At 44.2% G+C, this 17,945-nt stretch overlaps 1 protein-coding gene across 2 annotated transcripts; it reads right to left on the bottom strand.

The window, feature by feature from the left end:
• Positions 1 to 4,486: 4,486 nt before the first annotated feature.
• On the bottom strand, positions 4,487 to 17,628 carry rhot1b (ras homolog family member T1). Of its 2 annotated transcripts, XM_084465007.1 has the most exons (20): positions 17,308 to 17,628; positions 16,670 to 16,728; positions 16,427 to 16,508; positions 15,997 to 16,040; positions 15,849 to 15,902; positions 15,705 to 15,757; positions 14,795 to 14,903; positions 13,686 to 13,787; positions 13,496 to 13,594; positions 13,233 to 13,341; positions 11,686 to 11,806; positions 10,434 to 10,518; positions 9,638 to 9,783; positions 9,072 to 9,172; positions 8,619 to 8,749; positions 8,110 to 8,193; positions 7,860 to 7,982; positions 6,801 to 7,006; positions 5,446 to 5,568; positions 4,487 to 4,803 (listed from the first exon to the last, which is right to left on the bottom strand). In XM_084465007.1, the coding sequence occupies exons 1-20, from the start codon at positions 17,342 to 17,344 to the stop codon at positions 4,686 to 4,688; spliced, it is 1,986 nt and encodes a 661-aa protein (XP_084321133.1). In that variant the 5' UTR covers positions 17,345 to 17,628; the 3' UTR covers positions 4,487 to 4,685. The 2 variants fall into 2 exon arrangements, with proteins under 2 accessions (XP_084321133.1, XP_084321134.1); XM_084465008.1 differs by lacking the exon at positions 5,446 to 5,568.
• Positions 17,629 to 17,945: the final 317 nt, after the last annotated feature.

Here is a 17,945-nt window from a genome sequence, read left to right as displayed (position 1 = left end):
CCAGCATGACAAGAGTCCTCACTCATTACATGTATTAGGCCTACGTCTCATTTAATCGGAGCACTAGGCCTCCAGTGTTTATACACATCAGAGACCGACCATTTCATACTTGGAATGCTGTCCTGTTTGATATGGTATTTTATTCGTTCATTTTCCAATATTAATGACCATGAAATAAGAGGGTGGAAATGAAATATATATATAAATAAATAATATATATTAAAAATGATAAATTATAGTTTTTTCTAATCCTCGATTGATCTGAATATACTATATAGTTTTAAAATATTGAACAGGCAAGAAATACCCTACGATAGTTTGTTCATTAACCATCATATCTGCTCCAGTGCATCAGATGAGGTTTGATAAAGAGTTGGGTGAGTTGCCTAGACAACTTATCTTAGTGCTTCTAAAGATACACAGACGTTGATCATGGATGTATGGCATAGGGCCACATGGTAGTCATTGTAGGCTAGTAATCTGTAGGAATGGTACCTTACTGTGGTAGGCTTTCTACATCGTAGACCTACAGTCAAAGGCCTATAACTGTGGTATAGGCAACCCAACAATTCAAATGCAAGCCATATGGAGGACAGAGGAGTAGAAAGAAGGAGAGAGAGAATGATTGATTAATGTGGGAAAGCGAGAGAAAGACAGAATAAGGTGACAAATGAAGGGGAAGACGAATGAAATGTTGAGGAAAACTTAAGACAGAAAAATCACCTTCCAATCACCTAACAATCCTCCTCTCACACACACACACACACACACACACACACTGAGAACACTCATTCCTAAGTGACTTTCATTAAAAATGGTCAATCATGTGAAGTATATTATAACACACTATAGACATTATCCAAGAAATTCTCAATAGCAACAACTTGCTGCTGAATTGAAATGTGATTTCAGTTCCAACACAGCACGGTGTATTTTAATCTCATAATCGAGGGAACAGGTGAGGCTGTTTAACGGTGCCTTCTCTGGCAATAAAAACATTGTCATTAAAAACAATTGTGTGGGGTCGCAATCTCTGGTTGTTTTCATAGTCTCGGCATGTGCCCTGTTGTTTCTATCTCCAATAAAAGGGTATTCATATCACTATCTATTTCCATTGCAATGAGTGGAATTCCCTTGTGAAGGTCCCACTTATAAAAGTCATATCTCCCTCCGTGACCTGGACATTCCAGGCTGTTTCGTTGGAACATTGGAATTTTCCTTTCCAGAGTGAGAGGCTGTAAAAGCCATCCCCTTCTGGGCGATTCTGAGACAATCAGCACCATAATGGTCGTGCCCTCCTCCCGCGGACCCACCCACTCATTAAAGTCCTCACGGTACATCAAACACAGCTAATGGCGGAGGGCTAGACGCCCGGCTGCAGGTACACAGGGCGTCGCCATCGACGACGCAGTGGCAGGAGAGAAACGCGTCTTTCTGTGGCTTCTCATCAGTCTCCTGGTTCACACTCCCTCCTCAGCTTTGCACCATGCATTGCCATGGAAACAATATGGTGGAGGAATATATTGAACCTTAGGGGTCCCTCTGACTCCTACTCAGGCGCTTTGGCTCGAGGTGTTTCCAACGCTGATTGTTTGCCACTTCGGAATTTCCGCAACATATGTTTTACTGTAAATCGGTGTGGTTTTTGGCTGAATCGCAGCACACAAGTTACCACACTAAGGAGTTGAAGTAGATTATGGAGTTTATTAACAAAGGCACAAAATGTTCTCATATGCAGCTGAATGAATGGTAGCCTTCTGTCCACTATACCCTGCCTACAACTATCTTTTAACCCTCACCCTAACTCCTCAGCCATGAGCAAAATAAAATCAGTATGTGGAGAAGGGTGACGTCACTGTGGAGGTGTGAGCAGTTCCATTAGAAGCAGTTAATTGAGCAGAAAAGGAGATTTTCACAAGTCTCTGCTTTCACAAGTCAAGTCGAATTTGCATAGGTTGTTGTGTCACCTAGGCCCTGTGAGGTTGATGAACACAGTGTGTGTGTGTGTGTGTGTGTGTGTGTGTGTGTGTGTGTGTGTGTGTGTGTGTGTGTGTGTGTGTGTGTGTGTGTGTGTGTGTGCGTGTGTGTGTGTGTGTGTGTGTGTGTGTGTGTGTGAGAGAGAGAGAGAGAGAGAACAAATATAGAACATATCACTGAAAAGCGGTCACAACACTATGCTGCAGTAAAGTATACAATAATGCCATACGCATGAAGCTTGTCAGTAGGCTACAGTGCACACTTTAGACAGACTAAAGAAGATTTAAATTATTACGCCTTACTTTACATTTGTTCCATGTGTGGTGCCACCAATGTTGAATGTGAATGAAAGCTGCCAAACCAAAATGGTATGTGCATGAGATAATTGACTGAGGAAGAGGTTGGGAAAAGAGGAAGGAAGAGCGAGGGAAAGAAACTGATTGTATACAGGAAGTAAGACAACTAGTAGTAGGCCTATGAGAGTGAGAGTGAGAGAAGTTTGCCCATGGGTAAATTAATGTAAAAAAAGAGAAACACGAAAACAAGTGTTAACTCGTTACATATTCAGAAACACGTGATTGCGAAGAGAGCTATTTTTAGGAGCCTGCTTTTCATAGGGTTTATTATTGGTAGGCTATGCTGAAATGATCTTTTACACCCACACCAACACCCGCCTGTGTTATATGTTGAATTAATGGATTTTCCCAAACAGCAACATAATTTCTGCATTGTTTTGCATTAGCCTATACAACGACACATACTGGCTGATATGGCCACCCTGTCTGAATAAACGTTAATGTGACACAACACCTGTCACATCTTATTGAAGCTGAATTGTATCATTAGAAAGAACTATTACTCAAGTTTTGGCACGTTTAATCCATGTATGAAAAATTTTAGAAAATAAACAAAATGAATGTATTAAATACATTAAAGAAATAATATGTAATTGCGACGGTAACTGATGAGCCTTCTCGCCCCATCGCTATTTTCCCGCTTCTCAGAACATCTTTCATAATTGTGTGTGTGGCGCCCTCTTGTGGATTCGGGCTTACTGACAGGTTCAACCGTGGTCAACCCTTGCACAGCATTTACTGATATAGGGCTTCAATGCCTAGTTCAGATAATTACTTAATGAGTTGTTTTTGTCTTTACTATTAGACCACTCTGATAAAGGCCTATACAGTTAAATTTTAGTTAAAATACAAAGAAGATACATATAATGTTACTATTAACCATTCTACTTGGTCTATATGTAAATATAAAAAATATGAAATGATCAAAAATAATTAGTGAGAATTATTAGTTAGAGAATTATTATCTAAAAGCAGGAATGAGTGAATAAGCCAAACTGACCCTTAAAATGACAACACAGTAGAATATCGGGATGCATGGTGAATACTTTATGCAAAACGTTGACACTGAAGAACTGCCGTAAAGAAGCCAACAGGATATTTTTAAGAGATCATTGTCTACATGGTTACCGATGACTAGCAAAGACACAATACTGGAAGTAGTTTAGGACACACACACACACACACACACACACACACACACACACACACACACACACACAAGGATGGAAGCAGCAGCCTATCTAAGGTGATGCCATTATATTATATACACAATAGCATCTTTCATATTCATATTTCATATAATACAATTCAACGAGGAGAGGAGTAAGAGGAAATCTAAGTATAAAACGGGAGGCTCAGTTATACACGATGCATATGTAAACAAAATAACTATCCATTCTATGTGCAAAGAGGACTACAAATCCTTATCTGATTGGACCACCATTCCGGCTCCATTGGCTTCTTTATTAAATATACTTTTACAACTTTCTACATGAAATGGCCTATATCAAATACTGCCTCCGCTCCAACCCCCCCCCCCCCCCCCCACACACACACACACACACATCTTTTCCTAACATTATGCCAACAGCTAACAGAATAGTCAAAGCTGGTCTTATTTAAAATGCATTATTATCTGTGCTTGTGGAGTAGAACATCTGAATATATAAAGTCAGAACTTTGTAAATCTGAATATTTGCTGTAGAACACACATTTTGCTGTGGCGTACCATTTGTGGGCAGATGAGCGCAGCGTTTGATAAATGACGCCCTAGAGGACAGCCAGTTCCCAGAGACCAGTGCAACCTTAGGACTCGGTAACCTAGGTGACTTCAAGCTTCACAGTCAGGATGCGTTTCATATACAGTTGGAGTCTCACACAGCCTGCCGTTCTCCCTTTCATCCAAGATTATTTTCTAGCACATATTCTATAACGTATTCTATATCATTATTTACATATTCTCTCTCTAGAAAACACTATTCTACGGAAGTTGCTAATGCTACGGCATACAGTTTCAAAACATAAACCTGTCATTATTTGCCAACCCACTTCAGCTCTTCAACAAGATATCCTCACGTTTTCCATAGAAATATAAATAGATCATCTATACCTTGAGCAAAACATAATACTTTGCTGACCGGGAAAGCCACATTAGCCAGCCAGCATGATGCAAAATTAAACCATTTTAAATCATCTTCCTCCCTAAAGAAGCAGGAAAATTGAACACACAAAGGGGCAGGATCATATTAAAACATAACACTTTGTGGATTTTGCCCGAAAGTCATAGTCAAATTCTGCAATCAATTCTTGTCCTCCTTTTAAGTTCACCGCTGGCCAGTGAGTGGCGTGGAGTCACCGTGGTTTCAGCAGGACTCTGTACATGGCAATACCCAGCACGGCAAACATGGCTGCGCCAACACTCGCACGCAGCCAGAAGGTGGAGCTCTTCAGGTCCGCCTGGCTCACGTGCCTGCAGGATGGAGCGAGGAGAACAGTGAAACAAGAGGCACACAGATGACAAACATTGAGGAACCGATGCAGAGATAGAGTAGGCCGGTTATAGGAACATGACATGGAGATGAAGGAGGCAAGTGATTAGAGCAGCACAAAAATCAATAGGATGAAAAGGGATGTGAAAAGATTGGGGTGGGGAAAGTAAATATACAGAGAGAAAGGCACTGCATGAAACAAAACATCTGGAGAGTTCTACATGACAAGAAGATGAGGGACACACGATGGGGATGACAATGAAGATGATGCTGTCAAGGCACAATGACATAAACAAAGACGGAGAGCAAAGAACAATTTTAAATAAATTGTGAAAAACATGTATGGCAACAAAAATATCATTGACGGTAACCTGTTGCACAAAAGATAAAAACATCAACAACAAGTGGGAAGAACCAATTAGCAAACTCGTTCATCTATTCAAGTGAAAAAAGTAAGATGCATAAAAAAGAAGAAGGACCGCAAACAAACGATGATGGCAAGTTAAAATGACCGATGAGTATGCAGGGCGAGTGATGGGTGAGAGAGCACCAGAAAGACAGGTAACGCAGCTAGAGAGGGAGAGTGAGCGCGAGAGAGAGAGAGAGAGAGAGAGAGAGAGGACCTGCTGAGCACCGCGGCGTAGAGCTTGGTCCGGACCGTCTGCAGCAGCTCAGAGTTGAGGAGGTTCTGGCACAGGCAGAAGGTGCACCTGTTGCAAGTGCACATGCAGCGCAGCCGGGCGTGACTGGGGAGGGGACCGGTTTGTGAGCACACCACAGAACGCAAAAGGGGGAAGAAACAAACACACACACATAGTGTGGTTATAGGAGACACCAAAACCACAACACCAAAGAGGGTGAAGAAGAAGAAGTAAGAAAGTAATGGTTAAGAACACAGGTCAGCACCTGTGTCAATCAGCACTTCCACAAAGTTACTTTCACAATAAGAGTTCATTGATTCACTCAAAGCACTATGTACTATTTGTACTAAGCTTTTTTTTTTAAGATACACGTCATTCATGTGCAGATAGAGGTTAATCATCTTGCTCAAGGACACCTGTGTATAGACTGGACAATAGGGTTCAAACTCAGAACCGACTGGGAGTCACCCTAAACACTAGACCAGTGTTTATCAACCTGTGATACGGGTACCACTGGTGGTGCGCAATGGTATTGCAGGGGGCATGTCGGATTCTATTCTTTTTTGACACTTTTACAATAAAATTATATATATATATATATATATAATATATATATTTCAAAAATAGTGTTTATATCATATATATTCAAGTGTAATGTTTTCTGTCAAAGTTAAATTGAGTTCGCTAAATAATTCACCCGAACGTGCGTGCGCACGTGCGTGTTTAGCTGACTAGACTAGGGGATTATGGCCGAACATGGTTTCAACTTCAGATTTGAATGCACACATGAGTGTGCATGGGCTTATGTAGGGCTGACTGCGTCGCTGTAAGAAGATCAGGGAGGAGCTGTGGGAGGGCTCAACAGGGCAGACAGATCAGAGCTCTGGCAGCCTTCACTAGACCATGTCTGACAGCGCCATGGGATTCAAGCAGAGCAGCACCTGCTGAACTAAACGACTAATGCACTACATGAACTGAATCCATGTTCACGGAACTGATACCAGACACTCATATGTCAATGACATAGTAATGCCGAAAAAAAAACTAAAAAGGGACAATTATGAAATCTAACAGAAAAAAACTGGTGTAAGTGCAAAAGGGCCGCCAGCCCATGTTTGTATTCGTTGACTGTTCCATATTTCATGTTGATTTACTACTTGCCTCCTAGATCTCTAGATGTATGGACTATAACTAATAGTACCTAATGAGGTACGGACGCTGTTCTGCTTCACAGGTAGTCCCATCAAATACCTTTTGTTGTTGTGATGTTTCCATCTAAAACGTCTCACCCTAAACCCAGCCTTGCTGTGCAGAGAGTGTAGCGGGCCGGTACGTACGGGTACATGGCCACGGTGGTGAGCTTGGTGTAGATGTCGCGGCTGGGCACCGCCGCCGCCGTGTTGCAGGTGAAGGACTGGGGCGGGGGCATCTTGTGCTTGCGGCAGAACTCCAGCGGCGTGCAGCCGTACTGCTGCTTGACCTCCGGGAGGTCGGACTTGGCGGCAATCATCATGCAGGGCGTCTTGCTGTCCATGAAGTATTGCTGAGCGGAAGGAGATCAGAGTGTTGGCCAGTCGTGAGTTAAAGGGCCCCCTGTTTCACCCCCAGGTATGAGAGGGAATGGCACATCACAGCCGTTTGAAAAGCTTGTGACTTGGTGACGTCACAAGTGGGGCACCTGGATGTATGATGGATAGATCATCTACAGAACTATCGTGCATACTCCATGCAGTTGTTTGTATGTTTGGCGAGGTCTGGTATAAAATGCAGTGATTGTGGAGGAAAAAAAGTAACTTGTGGAATATGATGGCAATGGTCTAATTTGTTTAAAACATGTTATATTGGAATAATGCTGCAAAAAGGATAACAGCAAAATCAAGTGCTGTGTGGAGGTAGTCAGTGGCTTTCGGATGCACTCTTGGTCCGAGTCAGACGGTTCTGTGTTTCATATAATGAGATGTAATGGCACTGCGATGCACGCCAAGGTTTTGAGCGGTGCCTGAACGTGGCTGGAGCGTGGCTGTATGGTTGCGCCGGTGTTGGAGCTCTCATTGGAAACACGACCCGCTTAAGTTCCAAAGAAGACACAGTGCTTTGAATGCATGGAGCTACTGCAAATTATCATGAAACTAAAAAGGTGGTTTGTACATTGAGCAAAGAGGGGCGTAAATAGTTGGTTCGTGATGAAAGAAATTTCAAGGTGCTGGTGGAATAAAATTAAGAAGGACCACCTATGTGATAAAAATATTTTACAATTTATTTAAAGTGAGGTCATCTTAAAAAATGAAAGTACACAGATGGACGGTACATGACAAAGTCAACGTGAACTGTTCCATCCCTACTGATCAGATTTAAGACTTAAAGCATCAGTGAAGAGTGAAGGCGCGTGTGATTACCTTGAAGACTTTAGCACAGTACTCAAAGGAGTAGGGGTTGCTGACATCATAGAGCAGACAGACGATGTCACATGCTAGGTCGGCATCGGACAGGTAGTCGTTGTCTGGGAAGACCTCGTGCAGCTGTGCATTGTGGGAAATGGGCACAGCAAGGGTGGGCCGAGGACAGGAAGAGGAAATACAGAAACATAATATTCAGAAACATACCTGGGAAAGGCACAATATCTAGGTTGGTTGATCTAATACTCACGAGTAGGTATTTCTCCTGGCCGTACACATAGGTGGTACTGATAGCGTAGAAGGACCGGTGCTCCTCCCGAATGTTCTTCTGGCTCTGAGAGAGCAGCACAATAGAGTTAGCATCGCACTGAGATCATGAAAACACAACATTAACGCTTCAGAACATTTACATTTACATTCAGGGCATTTAGCACACGCTTTTATCCAAAGCAACTTACCATAAGAACATTTGTCATAAGAAAGTGAAACAATCGACGATATATTCCATATTGGAAATAAACTAAATGAACGTTGCAGCGACTAAATGAAATGATAGTTTGTCTCAGTCTTTTGGTAACCAATTACTGTCATCATCACAATGAGAGAAAAAAAAACAGCTTGTGGATTCTATGTGTTGATCAAATGTTTGTGACAGGAGAAACCCCCTTTGTCAATCCATCCAGCCAATAAACAGGAGCACAACAGGTTGTGCTTGAGAAAATAAAGGTGTCATAGACGCTGCCATTGATCCGGACCCACCATGAGGTTACGGCCCAGGAAGGCCTGGAGGAAGCCGCTCTTGCCGCTGCAGACGTCCCCGAAGACGTTACAGCGGAACACGCTGCGCTGGGTCTGCCTCTTCTGCAGGTCGATCTTCTTGTCCCGGGTCACTGCAACACACACACACACACACACACACACACACACACACACACACACACACACACACACACACACACACACACACACACACACACACACACACACACACACACACGTTAGAAGAAACTACAATGTGTACAAAGTTAACCACCACACTTCAAGGATAACATTTTGTGATAAGCGATATAGTAAAACAATCTAATCAAACAATCAATAATAAGCTCAAAAATACAATAGTCTCCAAAATTCCCTTCATTAATCACCATCAATAAGGAAGCCATTACACATACGGGTTCTGAGAAGCGTGTATAAGATGATGGATGAATTCACCTGTTATCCCTGCTGCCTGGGACTCCTGCTCGGCTACGATGGAGTAACCAAGGTAACCCAGGTACTCCAGGCACCGCTGGACGTCCAGGTAGGTGGTCAACCTGCCCGCAGCACGGGAGAGAGTGGAAAGGTGGGAGGATGAACCAAAGATTGGAAACCACATGGCTCTTCCTCCACACATCTTCCATTGGTAAAACTCAAAAGACACAGAAAGACTGGGTAAAATCATATTTGCAGAGTACACAGAACATTTAACAGCATGTGGTGAAATGTAGGTATACCTGCCAACCTAACATCTCCATGCTATACTCATAATTCATTGGGAGAAAATCTCAAATAATTCAATGTAAAAAAAAATATATATATATATTATAATAATGGCAAAACAAAATAAAGTAAGGGTAGAAACATCTTTAAAAACAGTACATAGAGCGTCAAAAACAAATGTGGTTCAAGTTTGCCCTCAAACCTAACCCATCGCCCTGGCCCAACACCAAATCCTCCATTCATAGCTCATTTATCTCCAATGACGAGATGTGCGGGGGGGCTGGGGGGGGGGTCCTTACGTCCACTGAGAGAGGTACCCCTGGTAGGTGATCCAGCCCTGGTCGTTGGTGCACACCGTGTTGCTCACGTCGGCCCCCCACGGCATGTAGGGGAACACGTCGAACAGGTCCTTGAGCTCCTCAGGAGACAGAGCACAGTCCCGGTCCTGGGAGGCATTGGGGACGGCACAGAGTTGTAGTACGTTGATATTTCAAAACAGACCGTAACAAACACAGCTCTAATGGGAGTTGCAAAGCCTACGCTGGTATAGCCGAGTGGGAGGTTGGATTGGCTTTTACCAACACCGTCAAATTAACCTTTACTGTCTATGACTGGAATCAAGTGGTCTATTGTGCACCGTATTGTTCAGGGTATACAGTTTCCCCCTTACTTTAGTCCATTGACCTGAAATACTACCGTGTAAAAACACCCATCTCTACAAATCTTAATATCAACAAATCATGGACATGCATATTTATTGATAAATCACCAAGGAAGCAGCCAAGCCGTGTTTAAAAAGTATAAAAGCAAAGCTCTCCTGGGAATGACCTAGTATCCGCACAAGAACATGAACGACACGGGTCGATGACATCACATGCGTGTCCTGTCCAGGTTCCCTTGGCAACCCTGTACGGCACCAAGTTCCCCTGGCGACCGCTCCGCTCACACCTTGTAAATCGCCTCAAGCTTATTTTGGTAGCGAGCGGCGAGCGGCGGAGCGGCGAGCGGCGGAGCGGCGAGCGGCGGAGCGGCGAGCGGCGGAGCGCCCAGCGGGCCCTTCCCTCCCACGCTGTCCTCCGGCTCACCCTGACGTACCTTGTCGTGCTTGTCGAAGACGCCCTGCAGGAAGAGGTAGGCGTCGTGGTTGAGCTCCGTGGTGGCGTCCGGGGGGACCTTCAGCCTGGACACGGGGAGATAGGAGCGCACGACGTACTGCGCTTTAACTTAAGAAATGTTCGGAACTCCTTTGAGATTCATGTTGAACATTTACAAATAGCACATTTCTTTTGATTTGGTTTTCCACCGTGTTGAGGACGCCGGTCAATAATAAGGAAGGACAAGTGGGGAAGTGTGGGGATTTCCAGGGATGGGAATACGGCAGCCAGACGCTTTTCATGCAGGAAACACGAACACAGTTCTTCTGTCAGACCTGAAGCTTACACAGGGACAGAGTGCCCCTTTTGATATACCGGTATACTGTTTGCATTATTAAACCATACAAGGGTAGGAATGTGTAAAATAGACTGCTAGAGACAGAGAGAGAGACAGAAGACACTGCCAAGCCGGTTTGTGGCTTGGCACGCCTGGCAATTTCACAGACTTATCTCAAGTTGCCTGTGTGAAACCAAGGGGGTAAAATCCCCCTGGTGGTCGCGGCGCAGGCTTTCACTGGAGAAGGCGGGGCTACGCACGGGGCTACTCCCAAATGTTATTATTTTTTTATGAATGAAGACACCCGCATGCAAGAATGAGTTCATGTCTGGGTGTAGGCTACAAACACGATTAACTATTTATAAGTGCAAAAACGCCAGCATATCCTTTATTTTGCTGACCACTTCTTTTCCATCCCGACAAAAGCCTTGTAAGGACAGTTTGTCTGTGTCTTTCTCGTAGATCGCACCATCTTTCAACGTGTTTGTTTAATGCATTATGCGACTGCATCACCTTCTCTCCAATGATGGTCAGCAGCTTGCGGATTTCACCGTCTCTCCAGTTAGAACTCCTCATGTTGATATTGCTGCGTTGTCTCTGTTGTACAGACACCGCAGCAACACCTCTACCCAAGCTCCCCCCCCCCTGGAACATCTAATCGCATTCACATCAAAATGAAAGGCATGAGGCAATTTACCTCGGGCAGTGTAAACGCGCGGACCATGCCGAGAAAAAGGCATGCATAAGACGGGCATATTTAGCAGTGTAAATACGTCTAGATACGGAGAGACAGAGAGAGAGACAAAATGCAGGCGGGAGAGGTAGGAGGGAGTCACACAGGTTGTTTAGACTGAGGGGAGAGGAGGGAGGAGGAGGAGGTCAAACCAGGCGTTTAGAGAACGAGAGAGAGACTGACTGGGGGAAGAGGTAGTCCTGGTGCAGCTCAAGGTCGTCGTCGTAGCCGAAGCGACGCAGCACGGTCCACGTGGTCTCGTGGCGCCCTCGCTGGATGAACAGGGTGTGGAGGAACAGGAAGCCTGGACGACATGCGCACACACACCGTTAACACATCGTTAGGCACACAAACATTAACACGGAGATTAGCTCAGCGCTGGCACCGTGTATTAAACATCTGTTAAGGACCAAAGGGGCCGAATAGTGTGGTAGTGGTGAGGGTGGGACTCTGCCCATATGCACAGCCTCATGTTGGAGCCCATATTTCAGGAATCTTTTTCAAAGTTTGTTCAATTGCAGAGTGGTCGACCGATAGGTGTACTTCAATGGCTGATGCCGATATTTAGAGAGCAAGGTGGCCGACATGCAATGGCGATATCATGTTGTATCATGTTTTTTGCATCCGAAAAAATACAAAATACAAAAACTTGGCCACCCCTGGTGTGGCTAAGTGATACAGTTCCATAAGGGACTGGAATTGTGTTCAGCCACCTGTAATAATAATTATTTTAAATACAAGGTCAGTATAATTCCATTATTCCATGCAATTTACAGTCTTGTATACAGTCTTGTATACAGCCAGCAATATGTTATTTTTGATTTTTGAATAAATCCAAGTGTATGTAATTAATTATTTATTAAAATGAATTGGGTTAAGATGTAGATTCCAGAATGTGAATGGTATTGAGAGAGCAAATGATGAACCCACTGTTTCAGCAGGTTCCAACACTGAGAAAAACTGAAAAAAACAAAGTGAGAATCTGAGAGCTCGAGGAAGGAGGCACGTTATCACCCACCGCAAAGTTGTGATATTTTTTTAGTACTGCCATGGCACTTACAATAACGAGAAGCTCCCAGAAGCTTAAGCCTCTATCGGACATCAAAATAAACAGCTGGTGACAACAATGTGATAAAGCAGAGATTTAGTCCCAGTCCCTCATTTAACACTGTGCCGAGTAAGCTAGGCACAGACAAACGCACACAATTGATGATTCTCAACTGCATCCATAACTACATTCACAGACCGACCTGTTATATGTATTGATCATTCATCTCAATAGCAGTCGCCGCTACAAGCCAATGTGTACTTGCACAGTGGGACGTGAATATAGGTTGCTTTAGAGAACGTGACGTATCCAGTTGTATCTCAACAGTTTCATTTTGGATACCAACTTCCTTCGAAAGAGAGAAAGACTACTTTTAGTTATCGAACAGGGAAACAACCTCAAAACCGAATGTCTCCAAAACACGAATGTATTAAGAACCCCAACCTTTCACTAGGGGAGTCTCTGTGTTGTTTCTTGCCGCTCACTAGGGTCACATGGATGATTCCTACAGCACATTTTTGTATCATTCCAAGTATCATCTACACAACGTTGGTCGGCTCAGTGAGAATTCACGCCAACCCTAACCCTAACCCTAACTCAGGCAACCGACACCAGGCCCTGAATGGCAGAGTCTCTTTTAAAGGGGGCGTATGAGGGGGCCCGGCAGCGGATCAGCCCGTACCGTTCAGCGTGAGGCCGTTGTCCCGCACGCCATCGCTGACGTTCTTCCTCACCACGTTCTTCACGTCCTCCAGGGCCTGAGGGGCCAGCGGAGCGTTGAAACACGTCCTCTGCCGACCAAGGAGAAACAAACACACACACACACACACACACACACAGCGAATGTTAAATCCACTCTCAATGACACCATGACGCAGTGCGCTACGTTCTCTGCAAAGGGAACCTGAGACGCCTCTCCTCTTGAGCGCCGTCCGCTTGTCTCACCTGGAAGAAGTTGAGCTGGTTGTCGTTGAGGATACCGTCGTTGTCCAGGTCCGACACTTTGAAGATGCGCGTCAGGGCTTTAACACACAGGGGCTTCATCTAGAAAGCAGCCAGACAATCATCATGCATCATCATGTTGATGAATTGAATGAATAACATTTGTTGTTTTTTTATCTCTTTTCATTCCTACATCTTTTTTCTCTGGGCAGTAGAGGGGTCCGGTGGGGTGGAGGACGGCCTTCTGCGCGTAGTAGAACAGCTCCGAAATGTTCTTCAGGTTCTTCGCTGAACACTGGAGATGAAGTTGGCAAAAGAGTTGTGCAGATAAATTATTAAAATATACAGTATATGTATTGTATCATGATGCTAAACTGACATCCTGCTTTCGTACCACCAACAAACCCACTTTAGTGAGATTTAATATGGACAGTTCCTGTACGTAGAGAAACAAGAAAAAACATGGCCCTGCTTTCTTGACTTATTAGACTTATTTATATATGACTTATAAGTGCAAAATGTGAAATTGATGGGAGCATTACAACAAGCAGCAGAAAAGGCAGCACGGTGTGCCCGTTAGCTTGTGTGTGTGCGTGCACGTGTCAAAGCCAGACAGGGTATTAGCGCTGAGGCGCCTGAGTCTGCCGGGTCTAATTAGGCAGATCACAGTCTGTCAGATCACAGCTCAGAACCAGGAGGAGGAGAGGCTAGGCTCATCCAGCTACCGCCCGGACAGGAACCAGTCATTTTACCGATCATATTAGAAATCCCCATGGCTAGAGACTTTGGCCTCAAATGTCTTTGGGCCCGTCACTACAGAGTGTTTCATTCTGAGCAGCCGTCTCTTTTCTCAATGAGAGGAGAGCGTATGCAGATGCATGCGGCCGCCTTGAGAACACACACTGCGACCAACGCTTTGTCCTAAAGCACTCCTGTTTTTGCCAGAACATTGAGAACATTGAGCTGCCAAGCAACCACTGTACTCCAGTCTCCATGATCAATAGTTATGAAAAAAACAGTGGCATTGATTAGTGATATCGCTGGTTTTACAAATATCCATACATTAAGAGCAGCGAGAGCCGCTAATGTCCTCAACATTGTCTTCTCATGCTTTTCTTAAAAGCTTTCGACCTCCAATGAACTACCCTGGAAAATCCCCTCGTGCTACAGGGAGAAGTCAGTCCTGGAAGAGCCTTGCAGCAGTACATAACCATAAAAGCAACATAAAAAGATCCTCCCAGGTCGTGGGTTTAGTGTTGGAGCCTAAAGCAGAACCTCCAGGGTGTACAGGGAGACAGTTACCTCCACGCAGGTCTCGATGTCGCTGTACTGGTTCATGATGGGCAGGATGGTCTCCATGCTACTGTGCTCCACAAGGTCCGACTTATTGCCCACCAGGATCAGAGGAACCCTGTGCACACACACACACACACACACACACACACACACACACACACACACACACACACACACACACACACACACACACACACACACACACACACACACACACACACACACACACACACACACACAATTTTCTTCTTATTATATATATATATATATATATATATATATACTGTATATATAATAAAATGATGTAGTTTGAAATGACAAATACTTAGATGTCAATGTTCTACAGTCAATTGACCCAAAGACAAGTATGTTTGTTCCAGTAGAACCAAACAAAAAAAAAAGTCAAAAAATGTTTTTGCCATTCTCCCCAAAACACAATATTTGAACGTTCCACTCTGCTACGAACACAGGTGGCGTTCTTTTCGTGACATCCAAGTGCCTTTTCTGAGGTTACTAGTGCCAACTAGTGCCCAGTGTTTGTGGATGGTGAAGCTCTGGTGAAGAGAGGGTTAGGCTTCCCGGACACCTACAGTATAACGCTACGGTGTGTGTCGGATTTCATAGATAACATTGCTTATTATAACGCTCATAACAGTTACACAACTACGGAACAAAAAAAGTATCATAAAGTTGGTGTGTGTCCATTGGGATAACATCTTTCCTAAAACTCTAACACTCTAAATCACATGTTACCGCTAACCTAACACTCACCCTAACCATCTGAAACAGTGGGCTCACTGGCACTTCAACAATTACTTTGGTCAGGACTAATACCACATGAACTACGGAAATTCAGAAGGGACAAACAAAAAATAAACTACACTAGGAAAAAAGTACAATGTTTAAAAAAACACACCTGTTGTCCTTGTCTGTATTATCAGTTATGAGTGGAATCCAGTGACTGGTCACCTGCACAAATAAAAACAAATGTGATTTGATTATCATCCCATCAATAATAGCAGTATAATCCAATAAATAAAAGAAGGAAAGACTAGCTGACCTTCTCAATGGATTTCTTGTTGTTCACAGCGTAGACGATGCATATGACATTGGCCTGTTGAGGAGTGAAGCACAATGAGAGAATGCATGTGGATGATTTAACCCAATCAGCCCCCAGTGGCACATCACTCTGCCCTCAACAAACCCACCTTAGAGATCTCCTGGAACAGCTGCTCGTCTGTCTGTTCTGCCTCTGTAGAGGGACCACAAACCCAATCAACACCACACAACTCCACCAGCTCTTCCACATCCAGAACTTCCTCTGTTGTATCTCAAGGCTTAGTTATGGATCCAAGTTGACGCAACGCAATGACCACGCAGTCTCTTCGACGCAGACGTGAACCTGTTTTGGTTCTGCGTCTGGGTTTACGTTAGGGGACCAATCACAGCCCTTGCTGCTGCGTCGCCTCGACGCAAGGTTACAATTTTTGGGAGGCGCACGTCAGGCCCTTGCGGTGGACGCAGGGAGGGTCCGCAAGGACGTAATGGGTCCGTAAACCCCCTTGCGTTGCGTCAATGTGGAGCTATAACTTAGCCTTTACTCAGAAGAACCCTGTGACAGACTTCGTCCAACAGTACCTGAGTAGTCTACTATGTGGGTAGGAACCCTCTCGGGGGTCACATCCGCAGGTATGGTGATCTCTTCCGCTCGGTAGGGAACCTAGGAGGGAGACATCAATATCAAACCTCCTCCGTAGTCAACAAGAGCACGTCAGAAAATACAAGTGTATCTCTCAGGAAGACCTATCACCACTGATATGTTACCGGACGGTCATTTATTGTCAGTAGCTTTGACTACAGAATTACAAATCTTCATCCTACCACTTCCGGGAACTCCTCGCTGACCAGGGACATGATGAGAGAGGTCTTCCCCACCTTGGCTGAAAAAGCGGAAGACACAGAAAAAGAGAGAATGTGTGAGTGTGTAAGAGAGGCGTAGACTGACAAAGAATTCTCTTAGATCTGTACAACATGCAGCATCTATAATCCTCTGCTTAGCCATAAACATCTGGCTGCGATGAAGATGTTACGTTGTTAAGTCAATAGGAAAGTGACAGTGAATAGTGAACCTACTAGGGTAACAATACTAAAGTAACTTTCTTTCTATTTTTATTTTGGTTTCTTTATTATGTTTATTATTATTATTATTATTATTATTATTATTATTATTATTGGTATGCAACAAAGACCTAGACAAATTCCTTATACGTGTTAAACTTACTTGGCAATAAAGTCAATTCTGATCGGCTTCTGATATACCAGGTGAGAAGAGGGGGGTATCAAATACAATACCTGCTACAGTACTACACAGTACTCTGTTAATCAAGGTTCAGGAGTCCTTGTATAATCAGTGTCCTGAATCAGGACACTGATTATACGATTGAGCTCTGATGCAATTGAAACATGGCTGTAGTCGCATTAGCACAGATAGCATTAAATGCTGTAAAATATGTACTTACATTCTCCCACCAACAATATCCTCACGTCTTTCCGCATCTTCTCTGACGTTGACCCTCAGCCGTGTGAATCCTGTTATAATTCACATGTATGCTGAGCTGCAGATGAAAGAACGGCTGCGATCTACGGCCTTGCGCGCTCGCTCGCTCGCTCTCTACATCGACGATATCCTCCTCCGAGACGGCGTCTAAAAGGCTACAATACTAAGGTGGTACGTTACAAAATCCTCGGAGATTACAGATGTCACCAGTCTCGAGAGCGTATGACCCGGGCCTACAGTATCACCACCCACACTGCTCAGTCAGTGGCTAGCTGCTGTCTCCTATTTTGATTCTGCACACCGACGGGCCTGCTGTTCCCAGGTCACAGCGGCAGGCGGCGCTATCGCTCCATGAAACCACGCCCCTTCCACCAAGTACAGCATGCATTATAAATACGTGTCACAATAAATTAATATGTAGGTCTACTACATTTTACAAATGTTTTATTATTTCAACTATTTTTACGCTTTATTACATTTTGTTCCTGTAACCCTCCTTGAATGCACCCATCCGCTGGGATCAGGTTAATCCTTTTTTTTGGGATCAAAGTGATCTCAATCCTGCTAAATCCTGCTTCGGTCCGCTGTCCGTGCGCGCCT

Source organism: Micromesistius poutassou, assembly GCF_964030765.1.
Source record: "Micromesistius poutassou genome assembly, chromosome: 3".
NCBI classification, from domain to species: Eukaryota; Metazoa; Chordata; class Actinopteri; order Gadiformes; family Gadidae; genus Micromesistius; species Micromesistius poutassou.
Note: the sequence above shows the minus strand (reverse complement) of the source record. Positions and strands in the feature narration are given on the sequence as shown.

Coding starts and splice junctions, on each gene's coding strand:
- rhot1b (XM_084465007.1), bottom strand. CDS start 17,344: ATGCGGAAAGACGTGAGGATATTGTTGGTGGGAGAAT. Junction 16,729..17,307: donor GATATTGTTGGTGGGAGAAT/GTAAGTACATAT, acceptor CCGCTTTTTCAG/CCAAGGTGGGGAAGACCTCT. Junction 8,750..9,071: donor CCAGGCAGCAGGGATAACAG/GTGAATTCATCC, acceptor TGTGTGTTGCAG/TGACCCGGGACAAGAAGATC.